Source organism: Thamnophis elegans, chromosome 2 (genome assembly GCF_009769535.1).
Source record: "Thamnophis elegans isolate rThaEle1 chromosome 2, rThaEle1.pri, whole genome shotgun sequence".
Taxonomy (NCBI): domain Eukaryota; kingdom Metazoa; phylum Chordata; class Lepidosauria; order Squamata; family Colubridae; genus Thamnophis; species Thamnophis elegans.
The window spans coordinates 73228514-73251970 of record NC_045542.1 but is presented as its reverse complement, the minus strand read 5'-3'; the positions used below and the strand labels follow the sequence as shown (position 1 = coordinate 73251970).

At 37.0% G+C, this 23457-nt stretch overlaps 1 protein-coding gene across 1 annotated transcript in view; it reads right to left on the bottom strand.

The window, feature by feature from the left end:
* Positions 1-15276, bottom strand: part of SPDL1 (spindle apparatus coiled-coil protein 1) — a 37162-nt gene extending 21886 nt beyond the window's left edge. Inside the window, exons 1-6 of the mRNA XM_032208818.1 lie at positions 14882-15276; positions 5438-5614; positions 3924-4100; positions 2714-2908; positions 2350-2499; positions 569-667 (exon numbers count right to left, since the gene is read on the bottom strand). Coding sequence (XP_032064709.1) covers positions 569-667; positions 2350-2499; positions 2714-2908; positions 3924-4100; positions 5438-5602 — 786 coding nt within the window. The 5' untranslated portion in view covers positions 5603-5614; positions 14882-15276. The remainder of the gene's footprint in view (positions 1-568; positions 668-2349; positions 2500-2713; positions 2909-3923; positions 4101-5437; positions 5615-14881) is intronic.
* Positions 15277-23457: the final 8181 nt, after the last annotated feature.

Sequence of the window (23457 nt, the reverse complement as noted above, 5' to 3'; positions counted from 1 at the left end):
GTTGGAATATTTTCAGGGAGGGCTTATTTTAGTGCATGTGCTCAAAAACCAGATAGGCCTTATTATCTTGAGAGGTCTTATTTTCAGGGAAACAGGATAGTCAAACTTACTAATGAATAATTGGCATGAGAAATTTTTGTTACAGAGTCTAGAGAAGTGTTTCTCAACCTTGGCAATTTTAAGATGTATGGACTCCCAGAATCCTCCAACCAGCATAGTGGCTTGGGAATTCTGAGATTTGCAGTCCATACTTTTTAAAGTTGCCAAAGTTGGGAAACCCTGTTCTAAAGGATTCAGCAGTGCTATATTGTTTCCAAACATGTAATAACTTACTACAAATGTATTAAGACTTTGGTTAAAATGCTTTTTCAGAATATTTGGCATCTGCTTTGAATGAAAAATATAATTCAAGAGAATTGATACTGAGAAGTGACTCAATATAAGAAGGCTTTGAAACTAACAATGGCTTTGTTGCAAGTAATACTGAGAAGTGACTCAATATAAGAAGGCTTTGAAACTAACAATGGCTTTGTTGCAAGTAATATATTATGATTATGAAAATCAGTACCTCAGCAAATAGAGAATTGCCTTGACTGGGAAAATCCTGGGCCTGCTGTAGTGCATGGTCAAGCTGAACTTGAAGATCTCGATTCATCTTACGGGCTTCCTGAATTTGCATAAAACATTGTTAATTTACCCAAACTAAACTCAATTTAAATTTACCCAAACTAAATGTATCTTATTTACAGAACTCTCCAATCCTGTAAATATTCCAAATTTTGAAAACACATGATAATGGCATTACATGTCACAAAACATCAACCACGGTCAGTTTGATCTAGTGTTTAAGGCATCGGGCTAGAAAGCAGGAGACTATGAAAGCAAGTTGGGTGATTATTGGGCAGTCACTCTCAGCCCAACCTATCTCACAAGGTTGTTGCTGTGGGGAAAAATAGGAGGAGGAAAGTGTTGGATATATTCACCACCTGGATTTATTTGTAAAAATAATAAAGGTATTATAAATAATAATAGCACTAGCATTTAGACTTATATACCACTTTATAGTGCTTTACAGTCCTCACTAAGCAGTTTAGAGTCAGCCCTAGCAATCTGGATCCTCATTTTACCAATTTCAGAAGGCTGAGTCAACCTTGAGCTGGTCAGAATTGGTCTGCGGTGGGCAGAACTAGCCTGTAATCCTGCATTGCACCCATTGTGACACCACAGCTCCAAAGATAAATGTCTAGAAGCAATCTGTTTAGCAATCTGCTAAGATTGCTCTCTGATACTTTCCCAGGCTACTGTCTTATGCTTCAACTTATTTTATCCTTTTTTCAGAGCCAGGAGACAGTGCTGGAATGTAGTTGCCTATCATTTTATTTCCCAAGACAAGACCAGGGTAGGTGCAGAAATGTTGTAAAAGAAATGCAAATCTTCCAGGTTATCCCAAAGGTGTTTTCTTTCAAAAGGCAACTGGACTTTCTGGTTTTTCTTTGAAGATGTTTCGCCTCTCATCCAAGAAGCTTTTTCAGCTGAAGCTGAAGATGCAACTTTCAGCTGAAGTTGCGACAACCATGACCTGGATGACTAAGAATCTCCATAGAGAATCCTCCATGTTGTCATTTTGCTTTATCCTACACTAGCAAACATATTTTTTTTAAAAAAAAACCTGAAAGAATATGAATATATTCTAATGATGTTAGCAGAGGCTAACAAAAACTAAATAGATAATATATTTTAAGTTCAGGAGATCACAATGTCTGTCCGGCTGTCTGTCTCTTCATCCATCCATCCATCCATCCATCCCTAACATTGTATCACAGAAAACACAAGTTTTATTACTGACTAGTCTTAGGAAAAAAATTGATAATTTAAAGCAGTCCAGTTATTGTTCAGAATAGTAGATGTAGACAATTGCTTTTGATGCTTAAAACAAACTAGAAGGACAAAAATCAAGTAGAGGATTTGCTTGATTTATCCTAGCTATCGATTCAAACAAATATATTCCTAACAAAATAAATAATAGGTAAGCATATGTCCTTTCAGTTGAAATCTGTAAAAGATACAAATCCAGCAAAGCTTCTCACTGCTAAAAATATTTATGTTATAGACCACAGCCCAAGGAATTTCAGTAAATCAATTATATTTAAACAAGTAAGCTTTCTTGAGGGGAGAATATTATGTTTTTTTAAAAAAAATATTAAGTTTTTTTTATCATTTTTATTTTTTTTTTCAAACTTCTAACATAATTTGAAAAAATATTCCATTTAATTTAGCAACTCTTTATTAAATTCTTCACTAAATAGCACAAGATTCTTTTGTCATTATAAATACCAAGTAATTCAGTACCTCTAATGAATTGCAAAATGAAACAAGATCTTTTTCTTTCTCTTCCTTCTCTTCTTCAAGCCGAGCCAGTCGATTCGTCAAATTGCTATTTCCAAGTTCCAGCTGTTCTTTATTGTATTGCAGCTCATGTAACTGGTCCTCAAAATCTCTCTGTCACCAAATTAATAAATATGTGAATGATTTAACTGGGAAGTTACATTTATTATAGAGACCACAGCCCGATTTACAACATTTAATTTCAATTACTTTCCATGATATTTAAATGTGATTAGCTATAGATCAGAAGACAACAGGAAGAATTGCTATCTGCAAATTATCTATATACAGGACACTTAAAAAGATCCAGAATTAACCCAAGGCATACCTTTCCTTTCTCAAGAGATAGCAGCTCAAGTTGAAGACTGAGAATTTCTGAAGACATAGTTTCTTGTACACGTTCTGACATTATATATAGTTCTTCTGATTTTGAAGCAATGACATCTTTCAAATGATCTACTTTATGCTTCAGTTGTTTCTCACTAAGTAATGCTTCGTCTAACTCCGATTTTAATTTTTCAACCTGTAAAACAATGGTTTTCCAAAGGGGGAAATAATTTTTACATTTAACTTTCTTTTATACATATTCTTCTTCAAATTTACCAGCATATTCTCACTAACTATTGCTCTACTGAATATTTCATTTTCACTCCATTCTAAAACTTAAAAAAAATATACATTAACTAGGTCAACATTTTTTTACTAACTTTGCTGGTCTGTATTTATGAAATAAAGCAATATTTTTTTTTAAAAAAAACACAGTATTTGCCAGAATTTCCTACTACATTTCCTAAGGAAGAAGGCCGAAAGAAGAAACATGCAGTTGAATTGTCGGTTTTTGTGTTTAAAATATATTTATTTATTACATTTCATATTTCTAGATTGCCCATCTCCTTTAGGTTTTTAAACACACTATGTAGTTTGTAGTAGCATCTTTTCCATCCCATTCCTTTCTGCTCTAAAGCAGAGTATTAAAAATGGAAGACATAAGTTATCTACACACTTATGAAGTCACTCACTCTTTCTCACTCACGCACGCGCTGTTACCCCAAAAAGTTTTCTTGCTATCCTATCGAGCTGCATATAATTAAAATTAATACATAGCAGTATGTATAGTAAATTAATACAGTCTGCTAAGCTTGCAAGATTTGTTTCTCTCACCATGTACATGTATACATTCGAATTAGACTGTGTTGTTTCTCCATGTCTTATAATATATGGTGGTACATGCAAAATATTTATTTAGTTATTTATTTATCGATCTTGTCATGTTTATGTTTATATTAGAGGTGGGGACCCTTTGAGAGCTATATGCAATATAATTTCATTTTAATGTATGATGATTAGTGTACATTCAGTGACAATAAATATTCTATTCTATTCTATACATAGTTTAACATTGCAGAAACGTACTCCAATTCAGAATTGATTTCTCAATAGATGTATTAAGTCCAAAACATTTTAAAGACAGTTTAGCATTATTACAAGGGAGCAATTACTATAAACAACAGATTCATCTTATTCTTTGCATAATGCACCTTATTTTTAAGCTCCTTTATTTCTTGCCCATGTAATGCTTCCAATTCCCTGCGCAATGCATCCAGCTGTACATTTTGCTGCTGCTTAAGAGCCTCATATTCAAGATTTAAACTCTCCAACATTCGGTTCTTCAATTCTACTTCTCTCTGGTGACTATATTTTGCTTGTTCAAAATTCTGAAAAAGAAGTATCACGGACTTATAACAAAGACAGACATCTGCTATAGAAGAACGGTGGTGAGCAAAAGTGTTCACCCTGGCAAAGACTAAAAGACTGCATATATCTTTGGTGCCCATTTCTTAACTGCATCAAAGGAGAAGATTTAGATGCATGAGGTACTGGATCAGCCCAGAGGGAAAGTTTAAATTTTACCTCCTTGTTCATGGGAAAATGCAATGAATATTCAATTATTAATATAATAATCATATTAATAGGTTGGTTATACTAATAGTTGGGAAATCATTCACAATTTATATTTAGAGATGCTGACCATAGATACAGACTATATATAGGATAGCAATGTTTTCTTTCATGATGGTAAAGGTAGTTGTTGCCTTATAACCATTCATTTACCACAGCCTTGGAAAAAGTCACTTATAAACTGTTTTACACTTACAACCATTGCAAAGCATTGTACCATCCCTTCAGTTACTGGTACATAATTGTAATGTATGCATTTGGCAGTTTGCTCACAATTATGACTGGTTATAGCATCCTGTTATGACGTGACATTTTTTGCTGGTTTCCCGCCATTGCGGGAAATTGGAATTGCTTAACAATCATGTCATTTGCTTAATCACAATTGCAAAAAGGGTCACAGATTTATGTCCAATCATGTGATGACTCAACTTATGACCGCAAAAACGTACAGCCACAACTGGGAGCAAAATATCCATTGTAAGTCAAGAACCTCCTTCTAGTTGTAAATGTAATTATTTGCACACCATCATTGGAAGAAGACAAAACCCACTGTTAGTAAGATGCTTTCTATATAAAGGTAGTCCTCAACTTATGACTACAATCAAAACCAGAATTTCCATTGTTAAGGAAAGCAACTTTGAAAGAAATTGCACCTATTCTTACAACTGTTTCTGCCATGGTTGTTAAGGAAATTTATGTAAAGTAAATCATGTGGTCTTTAAATGAATTCAGCTTTCCCCACTGACTTTGCTGGCTTGAAGGGAGCTGGGAAGGTTGTAAATGATCACATGACCCCAGGACTTTGAAACCATTGTAAATACATGCTAGATGCCAAGCAACCAAATTTTTATCATGTGACTGTGGAGATACTGTGCTAGTTTTAAGTGCGAGGACTGATTACCACATTTTTAGTGGCGTTGTAACTTTACAGCTCTCCATTGCAAAACCTTTAAAAATGGTGTAGAAAACTATACAGAGAATTGCATTTTTTAATATTAACATGTTAATGTTATTTCACAGCAATAACAGTAATGCTTCTGTGTCAGCGAGTAGAATCTATCAAAACATTCTTATACAATGCTTAAAATTTCACCTCTGTTTTGGTAACCATTTCATTTTGAAGTTCATCCAGCTGATTCTGCAGCAAGTTTTCATTTTCCAACATCTTTAAGCCATACTGTGCTGCTTTTCTATTTTCTTCTTCAGCTTCTTTCAGTTGATACCGAAGATGTGAAATGATGTCTCTGTCTGCCTCCATTTTCTTTTAACACTGAAATTATATATGACATACAACTCTTTTAAAAATCAATCTACTATGGGTAAAATCCATATATCTAATTATTGATGGGATTTAGAAGACCCCCCCCTCCTTCATGAATTATATACTCATGGTACTTAATCCTGTGGATGACCTACAAAGCAGACCCCCCCCCCCAAACATCGACTGGAACTAGCCCTGGAGAAAGGAGAACCACCATAACACCGTATCTTCCACTCACTTTGGGCCTTGAGCTGGTCCAAAATAATACCAAGGCTGATGATACCAAAGACCACTGGGAGACTGAGAATCAGAAGAGATGCACTTCCCCATCTCAAAATTGTTTCAGGTTATTAAAAATGTGACCAGTGCTGCCTCAGTACTGAATCGCAGTTTGAAGCTATACTGAAAGGGGTCTAGATAATCTGATTCCTCCAGGACCTTTGAACCTTCAGTCTAACAACCCTCTTTACAATCTTCCCTGAAAGGTTAAGCAAAAATGCGTCCAACTTTGGGCTGCGCTATGACAGCCAGATGATTTTCAGCTTCAAAGCTACCCATCAGGCTATTTCTACCAATTCATTCAGCTGGTCTGTCACTTTTTATAGACGCATGGAGAAATGCTATGCTTAGAACAGGGATGTCAAACTTGTGTCGTTATGGCAGCATCATACAACGTATTAAGACTTTTTTTACCCCTTTGCTAAACTGGTGTGGGCATGGCCAGAGCGTGATGTAGCTGGGCCGCAGGCCACGAGTTTGACAGCCCTGGCTTACAAGGTTCCTAGACCAAAAATCACGCCACATTCTCAACTGATAGAACATTGCTTTGTGGACACTACTCATTGGTTCAAGGCATTGTGGCTCATTATTGTGCCATCAAAAAAAATTAGCAATCATCTAAAATTTTTCCTCCTCATACGCAGACCAACTACATTTTCATAAACAAACTAATATTCACCAAGTAATAATTCCCACGGCTCATCCTCAAAGAACTCATTACCCTCAATGCCATATTTAATCACAGGTAGGCTATGATATGACTGGGTTTTTAAAATACAGGATATGTACAGTTTTATGCCAAACAAATAACCAATCAATTAATGTATCATATTAATGGATATTTCTGTTTTTCCACAGTCAGCATGAAATAGCAGTAGACTTATATACCGCTTCATAGGCCTTTCAGGCCTCTCTAAGCGGTTTACAGAGAGTCAGCATATTGTCCCCAACAATCTGGGTCCTCATTTTACCCACCTCGGAAGGATGGAAGGCTGAGTCAACCCTGAGCCGGTGAGATTTGAACTGCTGACCTGCTGATCTAGCAGTAGCCTGCAGTGCTGCATTTAACCACTGCGCCACCTTGGCTCTCTTATATTATATATCTTATATATAAAGACAAAGGATCTCTTATATTTGGGGACACATATATATTAACTTAGTGGGAAGAACATAGTGGCCTTAGTACTCTTAGCTGATATCAAATGCCATGGTTTGCTCAACCATAGTTTATTAGATAAAATCAGATTGGCTCACATTGCACGCAAAGCCAAACATTTATGATTTAGGATTATATTTGAATCCCATTTCACCAATTCATATTAAAAGACACTTGACCTTTTAACAAAATGAAAGACAAGGAGAATGATTACTCTAGTTGCTAAACCACCAATAGATAATCAAACGTTTTTTTAAAAAGATAGTCGAAAAATAGAAGGGGAAACAAAACTACACAAAAACAATTTGAATAGAGGTTAGATTACCATATAATTAAATTGCCCAAACAGTAGTGCTGGTTGAAACCAATTTGAGGCACACCTTCCTAGTAGCTTTGAAAAGCTTATTTATAAAGTTTATAATAGTAACTTTTCCAAGAAAATGTCAAGTAAACTGCAAAACTAATACAAACCCAGAATATGTTAATAGAAAACAAATCACTTTTATCTTGAAATGTGTATTGGTTTTCCAGAAACAGCAAAAGTAGAACACATGTCCTCACATCCACATGTCCACACTTAAACCTAAGTTTAAGCATTCCTGAAAATTCTTCATGTTCTTCTTTTAAAATATTTAATATACAAGTATCCTCTAGAGCCTTATTGTTTTCCTAACCAAATTTTATTTAAAAACTAACAGACTCAGCTTGAATCAGACTCTGACCAACAGACCTTAATTTCAAAAGAGTATACCTACTCATCAATCATCAGAGGCATGAGCTGTTAAAACAAAAACATCACAGTTATCCTGCCATATTAACAATAATGAATATATCTTCCATCATTTTTACCCATTAAAACTGTAAATGAATAGTTGTATCATAAATGTGATTGATGGTTTTATAAACTTCAAGACACTGGATTTTTTTAAATTTTCAACATTATTCAATAGTTCATTATTGTAATGAAACCCAATGAAGATTAGTAGTACTTAATGGCTTTTGTGGCAAGAATGTTTATCTTCCTCCTTCTCCTGATTAAGCTATGAAGCTTCAGTCTGCATAATAACAACATTAAGCAGTATATTTAGAGTCTTCAGCAATGTGTCAACATTTTAAACTAGAAATCAAATAATACTCATAGTAAACTAAATAATACTCCAATATCTAATAAAAACTTTTACAACATTTTACAACTTGACATAACAGAACTAGCTGCTGCAGACTGCTTAAAATAGAAAATATTTGAAAGCTACATGCAAAGTAACACTGGGCCGTAAGTAAGCATTAAAACTATGTTCAAATGAACGCCAAAAACTAAAAGAACAAAATCTTTTCAGTCCAATAACATTTTGTGAAGAAAAAACTAGAAACTGACCTTCAAGTACATTCCATCTTATGAAAGTATAAATTTAAACCAAATGATGCCTTTTTAACTGGGAAATCTGTTTACTTTTATCTTGAAGATTGTTCTTTGATTTCGTCACCCTCACTGCAGGCTCTTAGAATAGCTTTTCTTCAACCACAAGGGGAGATAATTGAAATGCAAATCCTTTTCAATCTGTTCCTTTACTATTTCCATGGTTGCCAAACCCTACAAGATTGCCAAAGAACAGTGTTTCTCTGTAACTAAGGCCGAAGAGTCCAGTCTCATTTCTTCCAATACTTATCAAGACAGCAATATTATACTGAAACTTCCAGTCATTTTTGCTGAGTTTTAACAAACCTGTTACATTAGTTCACTAGCAAGACTTTTTGCACTAAATCGGCTATAAAAAAATCATAACACAACTAGAAAATCACAACTATCAAATTTCCATAGGAAATTTACTAAGGACTATTTTAGAGCTAGGCTGAAGAACCCTAATGCTATAATCCTAGATCCATTTATCAGACAATAAGAACCATTTAATCCAGTGAGATTTAATTTACTTCTAAGCAAACCTGAATAGGACTTCCCTACTGACCTTTTTCAAATTTAGTACATGGTACCAAAACATATCGCAATGAGGCTTTATGTTGCTCCAGATCTTGGATCAACAATGACAACCAGGGGAACACTTTATCTTCATCTCCTAACTGAATCATTTTAAGGCCTAGAATTAAAAAGCTGATCATTTCTTGGGTACAAGTTATTTATTTTTTTGGTTACATTTGTATTGGTACCTATGCTGAGTGATCAAGCTCGGATGACTAAACCCAGAAAATTCTGGTTTTGGAGATTTCAAGTCTTGTTTCACCTCGCAAAACACTTCATCTCTATGCTTTTTAATTTTTTCATTCTACATGGTTGCATCCAAAGTCCTCTTTTCTGATGAGAGCAACTTTTGCCAAAAGCACCAAAAATTGGTTCAATGACCGTGGGATTACTGTGCTTGATTCGCCTCTCCATTCTTCCTCTATACTCTGGGTCCTTGGTTTCCAAATGAGATGCAAACGTTGCATCACAAATCACAGCTTGAACTATCTTGCTTTGCATGTAATGAGTCTTATCTCATATATTAGTTTCACCTTTTAAGTTGCATTACTGAAATAAATGTACTTTTACACGATAGTCTAATTTTTCAAGTTTCACCTGTATTTTTTTTTTTTTTTTTTTGATAAAAACCCAAGATCCATTAGCCACAGGACTAAAATACATCCCTAAATGTGTTTACTTAGCTGGGAAACCCACCATTTCTTAAGTTATCTACCACCATGCCAGTGGTAAATAGTAACAGATGGGGTTTATTCAGTTGGGCAAACCCAGTTTGTGGACCTTTATTACTTTGAAATAAGAGCGAAGCAGCTTCTTGATGTCCTTTACTGCCACTGCTTCTTGCTGTTTCTACAATATTTACCAAAAGCGAATGAAGATCTCACTAAGGTAGACATATGAAAGGACAATAACAATTCAGTAGGACTGAAAAATGGTTATCTTTTTTTCTCCCCTGGAACTATAAAGGTAAAGCTTTACACATAGGTGCTAGCTGTTCTCGTGTGTGTGTGTGTGCATGCGCGTGCTTATCTCTGTTTCATAGCCAAAGAGCCAATGCGGTCCAAAGACAATCCCATGGTCATGTGGCCGGCATGACTAAATGCTGAAGGAGCATGGAACACTGTTACCTTCCCACCAAAAATGGTTTATATTTTTCTATTTGCATGTTTACATGATTTCAAACTGCTAGGTTGGCAGAAGCTGGGACAAGTAATGGGAGCTCACTCCGTTACACGGCGCTAGGGATTTGAACTGCCTAACTGCCAATCTTTCTGATCGACAAGCTCAGCGTCTTAGCCACTTAGCCACCCTAGAACTATAGCACTCTCCATTTTGGTCTTTTGCTACTTTACAAGCCATCTCATCATCTTGTTTCTTGCTATTAAAAAAAATATTTTTTTCTTAGTTTAAAATACAAATAAAGACAATGAAAAAAAGAGAAACAATACAGGGTCCCTGGAACAGTCGGTAGAAAGGGCAACAAAACTTTGTGCAGGCAAGCAGCAGCAGTAGCTTCCTTAACGTTTATTGGACTTCATATTTATTACAGTCAGTCAGCCAGTCTTGCCCACTAACATAGCCATTGTACTTTGGACCCGGCTGAGGGCAGAAATCAATGGCTTGCACATTTTTTCATATCCTTGCCTTTGGATAGAAGCAGCAGGGATATGAAAGACAAAAATTGCTGGGAAGTCCCTGTGATCCCTCCTTTGACATGAATTGAAAATGCATTTTAGAATGAATTGGAAAAGCACGGGAGGGTTGTTGGGATTGTGGATTGTTTAGTAATTGAAGACTGCAGCCCTCTCACAGGGACTTTTGAGATAGTAGAAACGTAGGGAAAATCTTTCCCCACTTAAACTACTTTTCTTTTCATTTCGGTAAGGATGGAGGACTAGGAAAATAATATTCATGTTAATTGAGTTTAGTGAATTATAGGTGTTTAAAATTGATTTATAAATATAGTTTGGAAATCATTTCATTTTATAGTTAGGCGAAGGAAATATGCTATTCCTATTATTAGCGTCAAATTAAAAAATCTTTTTTTTTATGAGAATGGGGGAGAATATATTTCAGTTACACCTGTATTTAATAATTTCTTACACAATTTCATAAATTCATTTTATGAAATTTAATCTATTTAAACTTGTTCTGGCCCTAGACTGCAACATCTTCTCTTCATCCATTTTGAAGATGAGTCCCTAATCTCCTTCCAATGTGCCTTCAAACCTGAAACAATGCAAATATTTCAGTAAAAAATTATGATTTCCTCTAGTCACATTTATTATATGTCCTTAGTATCATGACCATCCTGTAAGGGTTCTTAAAGTTGCGTGATTTATATTATAGAAATTATTATGACAAATATTCAATACAATAGTAGAGTTGGAAGGGACCTTGGAAGTCTTCTAGTCCAACCCCCTGCCTAAGCAGGAAACCCTATACTGTCTCAGACAAATGGCTATCCAACATCTTCTTAAAGACTTCCAGTATTGGGCATTCACAACTTCTGGAGGCAAGCTGTTGCACTGTTTAATTGTTCTGTCAGGAAATTTCTCCTCAGTTCTAAGTTGCTTCACTCTTTGATTAGTTTCCACCCATTGCTTCTTGTTCTATACTCAGTTGCCTTGGAGAATAGTTCTTCTTTGTGGCAACCCCTGAGATATTGGAACACTGCTATCATGTCTCCCCTACTCCTTCTTTTCATTAAACTAGACATACCCAGTTCCTGCAACCGTTCTTCATATGTTTTAGTCTCCAGTCCCCTAATCATCTTTGTTGCTCTTCTCTGCACTATTTCCAGAGTCTCCACATCTTTTCTACATCGTGGCGACCAAAACTGAATGCAGTATTCCAAGTGTGGCCTTGCCAAGGCATTATAAAGTGGTATTAACATTTCATGTGATCTTGATTCTATCCCTCTGTTTATGTAGCCTACAACTGTGTTGGTTTTTTTGGCAGCTGCTGCACACTGCTGGCTCATATTTAAATGGTTGTCCACTAGGACGCCAAGATCCCTCTCACAGTTACTACTATTGAGCAAGGTACCACCTATACCAGTGGTAGTCAACCTGGTCACTACCGCCCACTAGTGGACGTTCCAGCTTTCATGGTGGGCGGTAGGGGTTTGCTGTAACTCTGCTTTATAAATTTTATAAAGTAAAGTTACTTCCCTACTTAATAAATCACCATTACTGTGGAACCGGTGGGCGGTTAGAAAATTTTACTACTAACAGAGATGCAAAAGTGGGCAATAGGTATAAAAAGGCTGACTACCTCTGACCTATACTGTACTTGTCCATTTCGTTTTTCTTGCCTAAATGTAGGACCTTACTCTTTTCACCAGTGAATTTCATTTTATTAGATAGTACCCAAAACAACAAACACAGAGCAGAAACCAATAACAACCTACAGTTCTAATTGTCATGTTTCTCCATATCACACTGGCTGTCAAGTCATATTTTTTATAAGTCATAGTCCAGACTAACTAATAAAAATATACAACCTAATAGCCAATTGTACAATTCTAGATTGAATTTTCACGTGCCAACAGGGAGATGTCATATAGTACATGAATAGCTTAAATCAGTATTCAGGTGAAAAAGTCAGATTTTACAATATCTTTCTATATACACTATATTGCCAAAAGTATTTGCTCACCCATACAAATAATCAGAATCAGGTGTTCCAATCACTTCCATGGCCACAGGTGTATAAAATCAAGTACCTAGGCATGCAAACTGTTTTTACAAACAGTTGTGAAAAAAATGGGTCTTTCAGGAACTCAGTGAATTCCAGCTTGGAACTGTGATAGGATGCCACCTGTGCAACAAATCCAGTCATGAAAGTTCCTCGCTCCTAAATATTCCACAGTCAACTGTCAGCTGTATTATAAGAACGTGGAAGTGTTTGGGAATGACAGCAACTCAGCCACAAAGAGGTAGGCCACGTAAACTCGTCCAACATCAGTGGGTGACCTCACAAATGCACTTCTGGAAGAATGGACAAAAATTCCCATAAACACACTCTTAAACCTTGTGGACAGCCTTCCCAGAAGAGTTGAAGCTGTAATAGCTGCAAAGGGTGGGCCAACGTCATATTGAACGCTATGGATTAGGAATGGGATGTCACTTACAGTAAGTTCATATGCGAGTAAAGGCAGGTGAGTGAATATTTCTGGCAATATAGTGTATATCCTGCTCACTTAACCGTTTACCGGAAGGGGAAAGGCCCATTTAAAGCTGCTATGCTGCAGAAAGGCTTAAAAACCTTGGATGGCTAAAGCTATTTTCTGCATGCCTCTTCAATACCAAACACGGGAGTATTGTTTTGGCAATCTTAACATTTATTTGAACTTTGGAGAAAGGAAACAAGCAGAGATATTCTGTAAGATGGAAGAACGAAGGCACCAAATCCAGCACAATTTGGTTATGTCCTTTTACCCCTTTCTAGGTTCAAGTCTGGGGAAACGGTTAAAGCTAATCACTCTTTGCAATGAAAGAATCTCCTTGGCTCCATTCTCTTTCTCTAATTGTTTTAGCAAAAGATTGAAGAACAATTTTTCCTTTCAACCATCTGGTACTTGAGCACTCAGGACAATATAAATATATAAATAAAGTAAGTCAGTGCTCCTTAATTTTCTATCCACTCCTGGTCAGCACTTTGATAGATTGTCCTCCAAAAACTAGAATAGATGTCTGAAAGTCTACAACTGACAGTTTCAATGTTAAGAAATTTTAAAATATTAAAAAATACAGAGGCAAAAACTCAAGAGTATATGCTTTAGTTCAAAAGAATTAAAATCTAAATCTGCATATCCAATTCAAAAGAAACTTGAGCAGCACCCATGTAAATTTCCCTGGATAGGAATAAAAAGTGAAAAAGATTATCAGTTAGGATTGTGGGAAACTTTATTATGCAAACCAAGAGGAAATAAATTGTTTCCAGTTATAGTCCAAAACCAAATGATCTTCAGTTTGTCTGTATGCATATTGTTCTATATATCAACAAATATATAATTATGGAATTGTTAAAATTCCAGTGCTCTTCTAATACAAATATCTTTATAGGACAAGTACAATATAAAGGTATACTAAAATAAAACAATAGTTAAAAAAAGGTTACATACATAAAAAAGGAATAAATCATAAAAGTAACTCAATTTATCAATTGGCTGGCTATGAATTTTGCATATGAAGTAGAATTTAACTATCGAATAGGGAATGGAGTCATGGATATCCAATATAAAAACTACAACTAAACATTAATCAGAATGTGGACATTTGTTTCATTGGTGGGATTAACTCCAACTGTATACCAGCATAAAAAGGCAATATAGTAAAACCCTTTTCTGACCCTAAACCATTAAAGAGGATCATGAAATAATTTACATGCAGGGTTGAATAACTGAATCTTATTTAGGAAAGGCTGCCCCAGAGCATAAAGAAGGCTCTCCCTACTTTTTCTCCCTCCTTCTTTCTTCATCCAGCCCTCCAGATCAGGCTGAATTTGCTTTTTACTATTCCCTAAAAGGCAGATGGAGTCCAACACATGGAGGCGAAGATATGCCTTTCAGCTCCACTGAGTGAAAAACAGGAAGAGGCGGAGGAAAGAGGAAGCAGGTAGGGACTCAAGTTGAGAGTAACTAACTTCGCTTTTAGGAGGAAACTATTGTTAGGGTGTAAACCAACTGTGGCACTTTCTCCAGAAGACATGCAGCCAGGAAAGTACTGGCAAACCCCGTTTTGTTTTGTTTTGCCTTTTAAAAGACGGTTAATACAGTCGTACTGAGTGCTAGTAGCAAAGACAAAAAGAAAAGCTTCTCTTCTTTTGTAGTTTCTGCCGCTCCTGCGAGGTTTGCACTTACCTGTTTCGCCTTTGACTAAGACATGCAACAACCCCGGAGAACCTGTTTGAATTTTAGGCTTAAAACCCGCGCCGAGCGCATTCGATCTCGCGATATTTAACGACGCCGGCTTAGAAAGACACTGCGCATGCCCGATAGAGGACGCGCGTTGGCGGGCGGAGAGGGGGACGAGGTGGACTTTTCAAGCGATTTAGCTTCGGGCAGAGATGATATGGAAATTGAGTATACAGAATGAGCGGCGCCAGGACAACGAGGGATTTCCGAAGTGGGGGAAGGAGTGGGGGAGTAAGAAGGCCGTGGACTCCGTTGTCGGTTTTGCAAACAGCAAGGAAGAAAGGAGAAGTCGGCACTGTTCCCTCTAAGGTGCGCGCACATGGCAAGAAACCCCCGCGCAGAGGTTTCTAACTGCCGCGCAGATTTCTTTCAAAGTAAACGTAGGGAAGTCCTTTGCAGGCGGCTAGAACTGCCCGCCCGCAAAGGACCTCCCCAAACTTGTTTCAGCGGCAGCTCTCAGCCTGGGCGGCAGCGTCATGCAGGCTGTGGAAGGAGGGGGAGGAGGAGGGAACCAAAGAGAGGCTTTTACCGAGTCTGCGCCCCACAGCCAGGACCGTCCTTGCGCCTCAAGCCGCGTTTCTTCCTGCAAAGCCCTTCTGGCGTCAAACGGAACTCTCCGGTTGCCCGAAGGGCTTTGCAGGAAGAAACGCGGCTTGAGGCGCAAGGACGGTCCTGGCTGTGGGGCGCAGACCCGGTAAAAGCCTCTCTTTGGTTCCCTTCTCCTCCTCCTCCTCCTTCTTTCTGGAGCCCCTTCCTCAAAGATTTGGTACCAAAGCAATGGCGGTGAGGAAGTTGTGTCTTTTGGATTTTGCACTGTTGTCTTTTCAATGGTTCTCAGACTGGTTGAACCTTTAGCAGCTGGGGTGATATTCTTTACTGTTAAGGTTACAATTGGATGTGTTGGACAAATCTTAAAAGATGAAACTTTTATTAAAACGTTTGACTTAACTAAAAACGTCTTCCTTTTTCTTCTTCTTCTTAAATATGATTTATTTATTTATTTTTACTTCAGAAGTTTGATGACCGTTGTACAAACTAGTCCAACCTAAATGTAGAGGAGGAGAAGAAGGGGGGGGATTTAAAAAGAGCAGAGGAAAAAGAAAAGAAAGCATGAAGAAAACATAAAGAAAGGGATGGGAGGGAGGGAAGGAAGGAAGGCAGTTTATGTTGAAACAGAAAATATTATATAAGGAAGAAAATGGAAATAACTTAGGAAGGAAGGAATTGCACTTAATATTGAAGGAAAAGAGAATGAAGGAAAAATTATTGGAAGGATTGAAAGAAGGAAGGAGGAACAAAGAATTACACTTAATATTGAAATGGAAAAGAAAATATAATGAATGAAAGAAGAAGTATAGGAAGGAAGGGAAGGAAGGAAGGAAGAAACAAAGACTGTTGAAACGGAAAAGATAATATAAGGAAGAAAATGGAAAGACGTATAGGAAGGAAGGAAGGAAAAAAGGAAGACAATGTTGAAATGGAAAAGAATATAAGGAAGAAAATGGAAAAAAGTATAGGAAGAAAGGAAGAAATGTACTTAATATTGAAACAGACAAGGGAATGAAGGAAAAAATATTGGAAGGATTGAAAGAAGGAAGAAAGAATGGAAGGAACAAAGACAATGTTGAAATGGAAAAGAATATAAGGAAAAAAATGGAAAAATGTTAGGAAGGAAGAATTACACTTAATATTGAAACAATTGAATATAATGAAGGAAAAGGAAACAGGAATAAGGGAGGGACGGAGGACTTTAGCTCCTAGAATTTCCCTGGCTGAAGAATTCTGGGAACTGAAGTCCACCCCTCGTAAAGTGACCAAGGCTGGGAAAAGAATCCACACTAGTAGGGACAATGCAAGCTATGCTTCACCCCGTCAGTCCATCTTAGCGTGCAAGAAAGACATCAGACAACGCCATAGTTGCTATGGTAGCATTTGGCTATGCGCAGCGATGCTCTCCTGGTCTTTATGGGTGGGAGGGGGGCAGTTGAGCTATGATGCTAATCCCCTCGTGGGAACACAGAGGGTGGGAGAAGAGAACCAAAGAACTTCAAACTCCAAGGTTCTGGAGTGGAGAATAAGGGGATCAACTTTGTCTAAATGATATTGACATATAAAGAACGGTTGTAGGAACTGGGTATGTCCAGTTTGATGAAAAGAAGGACTAGGGGAGACATGATAGCAGTCTTCCAATATCTCAGGGGTTGCTCCAAAGAAGAGGGAGTCAAACTATTCTCCAAGGCACCTGAAGGCTGGACAAGAAGCAATGGATGGAAACTAATCAAGGAGAGAAGCAACCTAGAACTAAGGATAAATTTCCTGACAGTGAGAACAATTAACCAATGGACCAACTTGCCTCCAGAAGTTGGGAATGCTCCAACACTGGAAGTTTTAAAGAAGATTTTGGATAACAGTTTGTCTTAAGTAGTGTAGGGTTTCCTGCCTAGGCAGGGGGTTGGACTAGAAGACCTCCAAGGTCCCTTCTGTCATTCTATTCTACGATTAGGGGACTGGAGGCTAAAACATGAAGAATGGTTGCAAGAACTGGGTATAATGAAAAGAAGGAATTGGGGAGACATGATAGCAGTCTTCCAATATCTCAGGGGTTGCCACAAAAAAAGAGGGAGTCAAGCTATTCTCCAAAGCACCTGAGGGCAGGACAAGAAGCAATGGGTGGAAACTAATCAAGGAGAGAAGAAACTTAGAACTAAGGAGAAAATTCCTAACAGTTAAAACAATTAATGGAACAGCTTGCCTCCAGAAGTTGTGAATGCCCCAACACTGGAAGTCTTTAAGAAGATGTGGGATAGCCATTTATCTTAAGTGGTGTAGGGTTTCCTGCCTAAGCAGGGAGTTGGACTAGAAGACCTCCAAGGTCCCTTCCAATTCTATTTCTATTGTATTCTCTATATTCTATTCTTTCTCTATTCTATTCTAATCTCTTCTGAACTAAATGTTTATCTAGAACTCAAATAAATAGCTGCTTTTTGGTTTTATTTTTTTTAATATTTATCAGTCTCTCTTTTATTCCATACTACTGGTTGAAAGACTATTCTATGTCATGCTAAACAAATGCATATTCTAGTGGCGGCGGGAGCTCGTTGGCATCTTCAGCAGCAGCCCTGCCTCCTGTGAAAAAACCGAAGATGGAGCAGATCCACGCAGATGACGTTGCTGCAACATGACTGGAGGAGGAATTCTGGGAGTTGAAGTCCACAAGGCTTAAAGCTGTCAGGTTTGAAGACCCCTGGGGTTTTTTTCCTAAAGGGTTAGGGGTGCGAGGGTCTTGTAACTTGACAGCTTTAAGACTTGCACGCTTCAATGCCAGAGTTTCTGAGCCAACATTTTGGTTGCTAAGCAGGACCGTTGTTAAGTGATACTGATATTATATAACACTTTTAATTAAGCGGGTACCTTGAATAAACATAACTTTGAGTTTCAAATAATACTGATTTCGTTGTTGTCTTAGGTGACATCTGTGAAAAAAATTCAGGTGCTCAGGCATGAAAATGTGCCGCTCAAACACTATACTTTTCCGCTCACACTGAAAAAAAATTAGAGGGAACATTGGAAGTCGGATCTTGTCCTATATCTTGTCTTTTTACGTACGCTGATTGACAGCATATACACCAAAGTCAAATTCCTTCTGTGTTCAATCACACTTGGCCAATAAAGAATTCTATCCTATTCGTAGATCCCCGTATTTGTTCATAGGATCCACCTGAAATGGCCATTCAAAATACTGATTACATTTGTCTGCATAGAAAGGACTATTACAAACAGTGATGCCCAAGGAATTGGGGAAGTGAAATGTATATAGATATAGATACAAAGATATAGATATATGAAAAATGTATCCTTATAATTGATTATCTGGATCCAGATAATCATCACATTACAGAATGCAGCCTTCTAGGAAAGTGGCCTGTATTTTGACTATTTCAGTGTTAGTTAAAGTGTGAGTCTTAGGACAGCTGGGGAATCTCTGACATCAAAGTCAGTGCATGTTGAAAAAGAACACAATATTAAGATCCCATAAAATAATTGAGTAGCGGTAATATCAACAAATGAATCACTTTTAATGTTTAAGATGGTAAATACATATTACAAACAAAAGGTATTTGGGGATCCCTCATAATTTTTTAAAAGTAGGAAGCTCATATAATTTCATTTGAAATCTTAACAGGATCCACGCTTTTGCATCGCAGCAGTTTATCCTTTAAGCCCTCAAATGCCATTCAGCACAGCTGGTGTCATCATGGATTTTCATTCCATCACTTTAGCCACGCTCTTTAAGCCCAGTTTCCTCACATATGGTTGTGGGGTATAAAGTGTAATAAAAAATATCCCATATAAGAGGCTTTTGAGTTCCTGAGGAAAGTGCTATATAATTACACAAATTTAGGATTTTGGTTTCTTACTCATGCTTAAATTGCCCAACCAATTTTTCATGGGATCCTGCGTATAGTAAAGTTGAGGATTGCATACTGTTTTCCCTTTATTGGTGAAGGCTAAAAAACAAATTGTTTCTTGATCATGAGGTAAATTCCACATTAGCACTTGCTGCCAAATAGTTTTGTGTATTCTGGCCCTATATCAGAATTACAGCCAAATTGAATTACCTTTTTCTTTGAATGCTATCTTTGAATAAGATCCTCTACTCAAGCACAATGCCACTAGCTCCACCTTGTGGCAGTTGATCTCCTTATCTTGACATACAACTTGAATCTAAAATTTAAGGATGCAAATCCTGTAGCTACAGCAGATGAGTTTTTCTTAACAGTCTTCTAAGAGCCTGTTGTCATTAGTACAGGTAGTCCTTGACTTACAACAGTTCATTTAGTGACCGTTCCAAGTTATAATGGCACTGAAAAAAGTAACATGACCATTTTTCACCCTTATGACCATTGCGGTATCCCTGTGGTCACATGATTTACATTCAGATGCTTGAGAACTGACTCAAGATTTGTGACAGTTGCAGCATCCCAGGGTCATGTGATCCCCTTTTGTACCCTTAGGACAAACAAAGTCAAAGGGGAAACCAGATTTACTTAACAACTGTGTTACTAATTTAAAAACAGCAGTGATTCACCTAACAAATGTGGCAAGAGAAATCGTAAAATGAAGCAAAACTTACTTAACAAATTTCTCAATAAACAAAATAAATTTTGGGCTCAATTGTAATCATAAGCTGTATAATACTGTTTTCTCCATAAAGGAAAAAAAATCATGAAACAACAATAACTTCTTAAATGAAGTATTTTACAGCTATAAATGAGTTTTAAAAGCAAAAAGTGATGCAATTGCTACTATGTTTAATTATTTTTTGCATGGACTACTTTCAACAAAAATAAAAAATGGCAGTTGGCCTACAAATAATTATGTATGTATGTATTTTATACCCCCTCCCCAAAAAACTGCATATAATTCTTTCCTAAAGGCATATTGCTTTTTATAGATATCTTGAAATCAGATTGGATGTATCATTCTTTTATTGTTTTGTTGGATTGAGAAGTGCCTCTTGCAATGAGCATTACAATTGAGATAATTTGAGAGGACACTCACAACATGTTCTTGGGTGTTTGGGGGAGAAAGCACAAAGATGTGGCAATAAGAAGCTCTGATTTTTGAGGCCAGGAGGACTTCTAGGTTGTGCATTACTTTTGAAGAGAGCCATCTTGCCCAGAGTCAAGGATGGAAACACCCAAAATCCAGAGAACCTGAAAACTACAGCCACTCAGTTGAGTCATAACTGAACTCGGTTTCTTAAGCCCAACAGTCATAACGTGATCTTCCCCAGCCATACCCTCAAAGCCTGCAGACATAGGACAGAACTTCACTTGGATGCCTAATGCAAAGTACACTGGATATAAATAATAAATGAATGATGCCTTACTTCATAATGAATGACCAGTGGTTTGATGGAGATATTAAAAATGCGGAAGGAGTATAGGACAGAACCCTGAAGCAGCCTGCCAAAAAAAAAACTTGACTGGAACTGATACCTTAACTTGGCGTTCCCCACTCCCAATTCTCAAAACCAGTTCAGAATAATATCATGGTTAAAGGTTTCAAAGGTTGCCCAGAGCCAGGATGGGCATACAACCTTCACTGTGTTTATGTTGTGTAGCAACCCATAGTTGCTTAAATTGCAGACAACTGGACTCATGAAACACTAGACTTAGACTTAGAATAACTTTATTGTCACTTTGAATGTGAACACTACACCATAAAATAAAGTTTACTACCCTCCATGGCTGGATTCACAAAGTGTACCAAGCAAAACCAAGAAAAGTAGACTGGTGGTGTTCAAGGTATGAATACAGCCTGTAGGAATTTCAGAATCAGAATTGTATGATTTTTTTAAAAAATAATAATAATACAGGTCAACCTCCTGCGGAGGTTACAACCTGCTCCTTCCCTTGCAAGAATCAGTTAAATCAGCCCCCGTTTGAAAATCTCCAGCAAGAGGGAATTTCTTACTTTTCTGTGCAGTGCATTCCAATCTTTAATCATTCTACTATCATAAAATTCCTCCTAAGATACAGTTTGAATTTCCTTTGTTTAACTTCACATCCACCCAGTGTCTTGTGTTACTCTGCATATCAGTCCAACTCTTTTAATCTATTCTCCCATCATCTGCTTGATTCATGTTAATACTGGTTGCTGAAATCTAAGTCACTTAAATCCTAAAATGTTCTGGATTTTAGTTAAACCTGTATGCAGCCCAATCTAGAGAGATCTAGGGTGCTTTTGTAGGGATTAACATTCAGGGTATCCATTATTAAGATATCATACATCAGAAACTCTGTACACCAGCTAAGCTACAATTTTTAACCTTAAGCATTCCTCTCTATCTTCTTATAATCTAATCTCTCTCGGCAACTAACATCTCTGAATTAAAACATCCCATTTGCATTTATACTGTACCATGAGTCAATCTCCTTTTCTTGTCCTTGCTCTAAAACAAAAAAAATATGTGGATCGTAAAAACAAAGCACCAGGATGACACAAATTTAATCCTGTCTGATAAATCAGATTTCAAATGAGTATCTCATGAGTTCAAAATACTTTTAAGTATTTGTAAGACACAATGATCTCTCTCATTCTTCTATTTTTCAAGCTCTGTAGCTTGAAAAGAAATGCCCAGCTGATTTAAACTTTACTTACAAGGCTTGATTTCCAGGCTCTTTATCATCTTCATAACCCAAGCTGTTTTCCATCTTCCTTTTAAAATCAACCCTGGAAGCCATCTTTTCTGTTGGAGCTTCAGTGCTGCCACATTTAGTGCCTGGGGAAATGGGAGGGGGGATTATAAGGAGTTGTGAAGGATTAGCCATAACAACATACTTTTCTCTGGGAGTAAATGGCATTTGGCTCCAGTTGAGACTGAATTGATTGGACCATGTGATGGACTTGTGTGCATGGATCTTTGACTTTCTTTTGGATGAGGAAAACCTGAAAGTTTTCAGATTTGGGTTTTCCCAGATGTGCCAATATGACATCTCTAATAAAATGGAACTTTGAGGAACTTGAAGCCTCGTAGTCTTCTTCATTGGGGGTGTTATTTGGAACCCTGACATGATGCTCAAAACTGAACACAGTACCCCAAGTACAGTATCAGTACAATGAAACCTCCAAAGATGGTGATGTAACTGTTTGGCTACTGCATGACATTATTCACTCATGTAGAATAGTAGCCAACTAGAAGCCCTAAAAGAAATCCTTCTAATACCGGGTACTAGCAGATGAAATCTCCTCAATCTGATAAGTATTCCTGATGAGATGCTGGTTAAAGCAGACTGGAAAGAGATGATTGGAATGAAATTTAAATAGAAGGTGCTTTTTCAAAAGAGCATGTTTTAATATGTGGAATTCATATTAACATGTGCTATTACAATAGCATGTTAATAACTACAACTTGGATAGCTTTTAAACATGGATGAATAAGTTAATGGCTAGTAGCTGTATTTCAGCTTTTTCTTTTTCCTATCTGAATATTGGTATCTTTGGTATCTTGCTATTCCTCCAGTTTTCAAAACATACGAAACATGTTACTTTTATCAAATATTTCAATACTATGGGATATAATTTGTCTTATGAATGCAAATACATAATTCTTATGTATATCAGACCTGAACTATCTCCATCACCACTCCTTGTTTTTATGTGAACATAGCCAAATGACTTTCCCTTACCAAGCCATATTTAAGCATATTTGAGCCCAAAGTGAAAAGTTGGTCATTGTTTTACTGCAAGTTCTACTTGTGTCATTTAAATCAAGTTTTTGCAGTGCAACAAAATGCCAAGCCCTTTGGTTCCTGTGAGTTACTTATTTCTGTAGTCATCCTTTCTCCTTTAGCCAACAAGATGGGAAAGAGCTCAAATGATATGTCCGCAGAAGGAAGAAAAAATCAAGGACATTTTAAAAAGGGCTGTAACTGTATTGAACTATTTATTTTCATTAGTGAGATACAAGGACTAAACAGGATAAGTTTACTACTATCCAGGTAAAGTTTACCCTT